General features: G+C 42.2%; 1 protein-coding gene across 1 annotated transcript in view; it reads right to left on the bottom strand.

The window, feature by feature from the left end:
• Window positions 1-372: 372 nt before the first annotated feature.
• EPHB1 (EPH receptor B1) overlaps window positions 373-8388 on the bottom strand; it is a 457899-nt gene continuing 449883 nt past the window's right edge. Inside the window, exons 14-16 of the mRNA XM_001115263.5 lie at window positions 6271-6464; window positions 5286-5441; window positions 373-1834 (exon numbers count right to left, since the gene is read on the bottom strand). Of these exons, the coding sequence (XP_001115263.1) occupies window positions 1726-1834; window positions 5286-5441; window positions 6271-6464 (459 nt within the window). The 3' untranslated portion in view covers window positions 373-1725. The remainder of the gene's footprint in view (window positions 1835-5285; window positions 5442-6270; window positions 6465-8388) is intronic.

Genomic DNA, 8388 nt, shown 5'->3' with positions numbered 1-8388 from the left:
TCACTGCCTCATATCCCTCCACTCCCAACTGCATGTTCATAGATAAACCACAACCAAGCAGTCTACATTTACAAAATTGGCCTGGATGTGGACTTCTCAAATGCAGTGTGTAAACTAAAATCAGGGTTGATAGTATATTCATGGTGATTGTTTGTGTTTATTTGCCAGCGACTTCTTAAGCCTCTTTTATTCAGTTTTTCCTTTGGGTCACATCAGTGCCAGTGAGTTTAATATATTCTGTTTCTTGGCATTCATGGGGTCAGGGATGTGTTCCCTCCCTCCCACATTAGAAAGAAGAAAGACAGTTTTTAAGGATTCTCTTGAAACTTGGGGACAACCCACTGGGGTCCAGGTATACACACTCTGACACCATTTTACGTAAACCCAGACATGCTTCTGCTCATTTTAATTAGACAGATAAAATTAGCAAGGAGATTAAGGTAAAAGGAGAAATTAAAAATAATTAAATGTTAGGTGGAATTTACAAAAGTGAATTGAACGATGAGGTACAATAAGGAATGTAAAGAGAAACACAGACACATTTGAAACATTCCTCGGATGCCACGCGGCTTAAGCCAGTCCATAGGTAAAGCAAGAATTCTCCCTTGTCACTTCTTGAATTGCAGATTCCAGTGATGTGAAAGAACATTCTCCAGAAACACTTTCCTTCTCCTTTTCTTCAGATGTTATCAGGAATAATTAATCAGTCAGTATCATTCCAGGATGGCCCACACTGCATCCAATTCAAACCACTCACCTGTTTCCTGTCTGAATTTGCAAGCTTTTTATTTTTTTCCTTTCATTTTATTTTTCTCCCTCTCCTCTCTTCCCATTGAGCCAATAGGCCGATTGGGCCAACCAGAAAGCCAATCCAACACCATATTCCAGCCCCTTTGGATTTCCTAGGGACAAAGACTTCCCAGTTCTTCTTTCTTGTTTGCATCTGTTATGAACAAGCACAGTCATTTTATAACGCAGACATACATATGTGTGCTTTGGCACACGGAAACAGGTTTTTCTTTTTTTTTTTTTTTCTCCAATTTGTGGTTTCTTTTTCCTTTTTGCAGAAAATGCAAACAAAAGAAAAATGAGGTTTTCAATTGAAGGTACATCTCTTCTTCAATATGAAGACATTAATTGAATTGGTTGGATCCCCATGCAGTGGTCAGCAAAGTCCTTTGGCAACTGACAGAACAACATCTGGAGACTGAGGAGCTGGGTTTTGTTTGAAGAAACTTCCCTACAGGAGTCATGAGCAAAGGGAAACGAGTGTGGGAGAAGGGAGGGGACTCTCAGGGAGGAGTACAAAAGGAGAAAAGAAAAGAATGTCATTGGTGAGGAAGAAAATGGAACACTGCTTCTGTTTCTTCCCTCTACCTCCTTCCCTTTCTTCCTGTGGATGGGCAACTCCAGCCCACTGAGGATGGGAGCTGGGTTTACTCTTGTTCTCCTGATGCATATTGTTTTGCCTTCACTTCTGTTGAACATCACCTTTTTAGATTTTTATTATTATATATTTGGTTTCCCACGGCATCTCAAACATGCTTCTGTCACTGAGAAATGAAGGTTGCCTATTAGCAACAGGTCCGGTTGATTCTTCACTGATGGAAATGCATTCCTCAGCTGGGAAGCCAGTCTCTCCAGTACATTCCACAGTGGTCAACCTCTGGTCCCCCTTGACCTTGGTGCTTTTCCCTCCTCTCTTTCCCCAAGAAACAAGAGTTCTCATGCCATTGCTGTTGGTGACTGACTCATCTGGACCCTCATAGAATGAATGCTGTTCAGGATCTTCTTCTGATGGCCTGCTAAGGTGACCCCTATTCTCAGGAGGTCTCTAGGAGGAAAGAGCCAGAAAAGAAGTCACTTTAGTGTTAGGTCAGCTGTTCGCAGATCAAAACTCATCACTAAAGCCATGCTCCTGGGAAGTAGCCATGCTACAAAAATCCAACTAGCTTAAGTTTACCCAAGTTTTTGGCAGCTTGCAATTAGAGATTTTCCTGCTCACTTTCAGTTTCTCCCTCTTCTCTAATACCCCCTCAGCTTAGACAATCCTGGGAGTGCTGCGCCTTGTTCCAGGGGTGTGTTCCTTATGATGGGCTCTAAGGCAGCCCCTTCATTGTCTCCTGACCCTCAGATGGACTGGACTTTTCCTCTGCTATTTTTTAACACTCCAAGTGCACACTATATGGGGCTTAAGTTATTCTGTGGAGTTTTCTGCCTAAATTAGTGATCACCCGCTGAGACTGAAAAGATATGGGGCTCACCTGGTCTTCTGATGTTCTCCCCTGAGTTTCCATTTTCTGCCTCCGTTTGAATTTTAATGTAAGTATTTTTAAGAAGAGTGGTCTCAAAATAACTAAAATATCTGCCCAATCAGGAATCCAAGGAATATGTCCAGGATAGAGCACTGAATTGGATTAATAAGAACAAGTTCATGGCTTATAGTTGACCTGTGCTAGACTCATGCATTCTTTCTCAGTTAATAATAATACATAACACTGCTTGAATGCATCCCACGTGCCATACACTATCTCATTTAAACCTATGTGAAAGCATTTCACAAAATTAGAGAAACCACTGCAAACTCAATGATGATAAAAATTTAACAGTAACCATTTTTTGTGTGCATGCTATGGGTAGATAATGGATCAAGTACTTTGCGTATGCCATTCCATTAACCTCCCATCACAGACTAATGAGATGGGCATTATTATTTATAATAATTTATAAATTATTTATAAACAAGGCAAGCAGGGCTCAGAGAAGTTAAGTAATGTGCTCAAGGTCACAGAGTAGGTGAGCAGTGGTGGAGCTGGTATTCAAATACAAGACAAGTTGGTTCTTAGCACCCCTGCAGGGATGCTGGCAGAACTCTTCTAAGGTCCTGATTGTATTTCCTCTAAAGCCCCCCAAATCCAGCACAGCTGATTGCTTTGTACACTGCACATCAGACCCTGGTGAACCGTTGGATGGATCTCTGTCCACAATGCCTTGGCTGTCCCGCCCCATGCCCCTTTCAGTTAGTAGTCAGTCTCCCAAGGGATGCTGCTGGTTGAGATGCTCAAAGTGTTCGTGTCTTTTTGGCAAATACTTTAGGGAGGCATGCTTGAATTTTGAATTCACAGATTGTCCCACAATCTATTTTATTAAGTGCTTATTTTCCTTTTCCTTCTTTTACTTCTCAATAAACAAATCAAATTGCTCTAATAGTGTGTGGACATGCTTTACTTTGAACAAAATCCCTTAATTTACAGTTTCACTTTCCTTTTGGTCTTCCCCTTATCTTTTTCATGTGATTATTCTCAGACTGAGAGAATTCTTTTAGATCCTGGGGGATTATGTGACAATGGCCCCCATACGCAGGCAAATCACAGTGGGAAAATGGAGTAGCCAGTCTTCATAAACACCTGATTCTATCTCTGAACTCAGTCCCTCTGATTACCTAGGGGCATCAATTTTCACTCTAAAAGATGAGGAAGTTGGTTTTCCACTGGGGAGTGCATCTTTTCTATTTATTAATTTTTGCTGTCTATTTGACAGTCATTCTTAATGGCAGGAACCATCTTTTTATGGCATCACCAGGAAATGAATCTAGTTTTTAAGAAATGTATTCTGATGTTCAGTGGATCCAAAGCTAGACATACATTTAAACCATCTCCCTGGAGAAAGTGGTGGCTCCACCATTTCTGGAAAAAAAAAAAAAAAAAAAAGACCTCAGAGAGGTGGAGCTGGACTCCAGGAATACTGACAGAAAAACCGTCAGAATGTCAGGAAGCTATCCCTGGGGGCTCAGCTATGAGGTGGATCATCACCACTCTTTCCTCAAACCGGGACTCAGCAACCGGTTTGCCCCAGTTGCAAGGAGGAAATCCCAGCACCTTGCACTGGGCCCATTGTATAATAGGTGATCAATATGTGTTTGCAGACTGATGGATGAATGAATCTTCTACCATAGGAAATGTGTATTACAGGCTGCCAGATTCCATAATATGTGCTATTGGTACATGTTATAGCCCACGGAGCCTATGAAGTTCCCCTGTGTGTGTGTGTGCGTGTGCATGTGTGTGTGTGTTTGAAGGGTAGAGTTAATTTCCCAGGTAGGATTATGTGAGCTTCTGTGAGTATAGAAGGTGAAATTTGACCCTTGCCAACCTTAATCCAGTGGTTCCCAAACTTTGCTGCACATTAGAATCACCTGAGGAGCTTTAAAAATCTCTGATGCTCAGATCTCACCACAACTAATCAGAAGGTATGGGAATGAGAACCAGGCATCAATAGTTTTTAAAGGTCCTCGGGTGATTCCAGTGTGCAGCAAAGCCTGGGAACCACTGAGACCCTGGGGTGGACAGGTAGCAGAACATTGAACTGGCAGCCAGAAAAGCAGGCTTGTGTCTCAACTTTGCCACTTGTGAGCACTAATGTCACATAAGTTCAGAATCTGCAGAATGGAAGGGGTAGAACTAGATAAATATTTCCCAGACTACAGTTTTATAAAACCCTGCCCCTCAAAAATATGGTTCTATGGTATTTAATAATTTTAAATGGGTTCCTTTATTTCAGGATTTCTCGTGGCCTTTATAATGCTAATATGAGCAGTGAATCTCCAAGAGGGTGATAAAGTGCACAATATTTCCCAAATTTATTTGACTGCAGGACCTTTTTTCCAAGGAGAACCTATTAACATTTCCCACAACCGGTGCTTCTCTGAACATTCTTAGGGGAAATGCTGGACCACATGGATCTTTAAAACTCTTTCTGGCTCTCATCTTATTTGAATAATTTTATTTTGTGTATTCCTCCAAACTCCTGTGGGAGACAGACTGGTAAATAATTGTGGGGGATGGAAATGCATGCTTATTGACAACTGCTATCTAAGTATAAGGACAAGCCCCCCACACATCTCAGACTGTTGCTGAATCAGTGCAATGCTTTTCCTGCTATGTTATTTAAAGTACTGGCTGGCTGTGTTCTTTCCATCTGGATGCTCTCTTTGATGAGTCGAGTTTAAAAACTTAAATGGGGAAGAGACTCTGGGTGATTAGGCAAATGACATATGGCTATAACTTTGAAGAACTCTCATTTGGGGCCCAGAGTGGATTTCCACCTCCCCACCCCACCCTCACATCCCCCTACATCTTTCCAAGGTGCTCCCTGTCCAGGCCTGGTCTATACAGAGACGGAGCTCCAGGGATGAGGCCAGAAATAGGACTCACAGCATCTGCAATAGCAGGGAAGGAGCACTGACCCCTAGGTGTGGTCTGGACAGAGAGATTCTCATCACTTACTCTGATGTCATCTGGGTGACCAGCTGGAGGGAGGTGAAGCCAGCAGTGAGGAAGCTGTCCCTGTACTGGACCATTTTGATGGCGCTGAGCCAGTCATCCACGGTGGTAAAGGCCGTGAAGTCTGGGATGGAGCGGTCGAGCAGGGGCTGGGAAGGCCTGGTGAGACAGAGAGGGGCAGATGACCACACACTGCAGAGATGCATGGACAGTGCCCCAGTCTGGCCTGACAGCTGACTTCATGGAAGGCAGCATTCCTGATGGAGTGAGGATTATAGTGGAGCCCTGGGCTGAACCTTTCTTCCTCATGGAATCCTAAATCAGCATGACTTCTATATCCAGGTGGCCAGTGTCTCTGCCTCTGGGGACTGTCACAGGTCAGTTAACCCAGACAGGCAGATTGACATAGCGTTCAGTCTGAAGGGAACAGAAGGCTCCCAACTCCTTTGTAAACCAAAATTTAGGAGCCTCACCGTTCAAAGACATGATCCTTTAAAAAATATGCATATTTTACCACAACCTCCCCAGATATATTGGTAACATTTTTTTCCTAGTTTCATCCTTAGCTATTTGAAAAAGAAAATGGAGCAATGAGAACCACTGCCAACCTTCTTTGGCACATTTCAAAGCAGACACCCAGGTATCCAAACCAGAAATCCGGGTGCTATCTAGACATCTCCCTCACCCTCAACATCCATGTCCAATCCTTCACCAAGTCATAAAGATTTTGTCTCCCAAATTGCCAAAACTCATTTACTTTTTTCCACAACCATTATCCTGATTTAAGACACTATTTTCTCTATCACGATCATTGCAATATTCTCCTACCTGTCTTTCTTCACGCATGCGTGCTCTCCTCAACATAAGGCCCACACTGTAACTAGACACTGTTTAAAAAATTTGAACATGATCACGGTTAGAGGCTGCTGGCTATGCGCCTGACCATGAAACCACCCATATTTAGGGATCACCATTTCACTAGACTCACACAGCGGTGATGGTTGCCACAGTCTTGAGACTTGCCGGGTTCCGGATCATCTTGTCTAGGGTGTTGACAATCTCTGCAAAGCGGGGCCGGCTGTTCCGGTCCTTCTGCCAACAGTCCAGCATGAGCTGGTGTAGAGCAGCTGGACAGTCCATGGGTGGGGGCAGCCGGTAGTCCTGCTCGATGGCATTGATGACCTGCAGGGACATACAAGGAACAGGTGTGACTGCGTGACTGCCACCAGCCAGTCACTCACAAATCATCCCCTTTATATCCAGGCTGGCTCAGATGCCCTTGCTCTGTGCTCGCACACCTTCCGCTGTAATGGATTTTCTGTGCACTTGGTTTATCCCCCTAGACTTTGGGCTCCTAGAAAGCAGGGGCCACATCATGGTACTTCTTTATGTCCCCAGTTCCTGGTGCAGGGCCTGACACACATGGACCTCTGTAAATGTTTGTTGAAGAATGAGCCAGTGAACAGCTTGAGCATCTCCACTCTTTAAGAAGACATAGGGCCCAATTCTGCCTTACTGGAAGCTGGTGGCACCAGGGGTGATGAAACAATGACATGGGAAACCCAGTGAACCCACTATTTATAAAGGATGTCCTCAAAACTTGTGGTGGACTCATTCTTTCATTTGGAAGGGAAGAGAAAGGGAGGGAAGGGATTAGCATTGGTGGAGCACTTACTCCATGCTAGAGACCCTCTAGATGCCTCCTCTGCATTTGTCATAACCCTCATGAGGCAGCAACATGAATGGACTTGGTTAAACAAATTTGTTCAAATCAATGACAACAGTCAAAATAACAAGGTGGTCCAAAATGAATACTGTCAATCAGATTTTGGTAATTTTCACAAACTCCAGACAGTAATTTCGTAAAGATTTTAGGAACATTAAGTACTTTGTCTGTTTTTCAGATCTTTGTGTTTTTTCATCCAGTACATCTTAACTTCAAATCCTTTTAAATCAATTATGCCTACTCTGTGCTTTTTACATTAAAAAAATAATTGTAAGTGACCCAAGTGCTAAACATATGAATTTATTATGGTACACCCATAATGCAACAGAAGGCCTAAAATACGATGTAGGCCTTAAAGTGATACTACAAAAATCTACCTATTGAAATGGAAATATGCTCATATTGTAATAGGCAAAAGAGCTGGCTGCATAACTTCAGGTATAGTATAATCTTGCTTTTGTAAAAAACAAAATAAAAACCAACTATTATACACATGCATAGAAAAGACCTTAGAAGGATATACAGCATGGTGTTAATAGCAGTTGCCTCTGGATAGGCAGAAACCTGAATGTTTTTAATGTTTTTCTCTTTGCTTGTTTGAATTTTTTATTTTCTATAATAATCCTGCATTGATTTTATATTAAAATAAATAGTTAAAGCATTTTAAACAACAAAGGAAATAATTTGGACTTCAGGGGGTTTTTGGTGTTTTTGCCTCTACTTATAAATAATCCGATTCATTTCAACTGATTATTCTTTCTTTTTTATATACTTTATAAATTGGTCAAAAAGTGAGTATTTTCAGTTAGTTTAGTTTTTACAATTTCTATGCACAGTATGTAGGACATGAGACAGGACATGAGAAAAAATGATAACCAAGTCACTGGAGATAATCAAGGTGTATTAGTTCTTCCATTCAATAATCAAGCATACAAACCATATCAATTTTATTACTATATTTAAAAATCCAGTGACTGGGAATAGTCTCTTTTGAACACTGTGTTGCACTGACAATCTTTTCTCTCCTCTAAACTGTAGTCAATCAAATTCCCCTGCTATCCTCTGAGGACAACCATTTTAACCCCATTTCCCCATGAGAAAATGGAGGCATAAACAGTGAAGTAACTTGCCCAGGGGCACACAACTAGCAAAAGATGGGGCTGGGAATAAATCACAGTGGTGCTTGATTTTAAGTTTTGAATACTTCAAAAGCTGCATTTCCTAGGCCTCTGTTGGGCTGTCAGAGTAATCTCAGCCTGGAGAGCAGCCCCTGGAGGTGTCTGATGTCTTCTCGGTATGCAACAAGGGCATGGAGCTAAACTAAGTAATCTATGAGAATGAGCAGCTGGGCATCATTCCCATCAGCCTGGCTCACAAACC

The sequence above is a fragment of the Macaca mulatta genome, chromosome 2, assembly GCF_049350105.2.
Source record: "Macaca mulatta isolate MMU2019108-1 chromosome 2, T2T-MMU8v2.0, whole genome shotgun sequence".
Classification (NCBI taxonomy): domain Eukaryota; kingdom Metazoa; phylum Chordata; class Mammalia; order Primates; family Cercopithecidae; genus Macaca; species Macaca mulatta.
The sequence above is the reverse complement of the archived record's forward strand: the minus strand, read 5'-3'. Positions and strand labels throughout refer to the sequence as shown.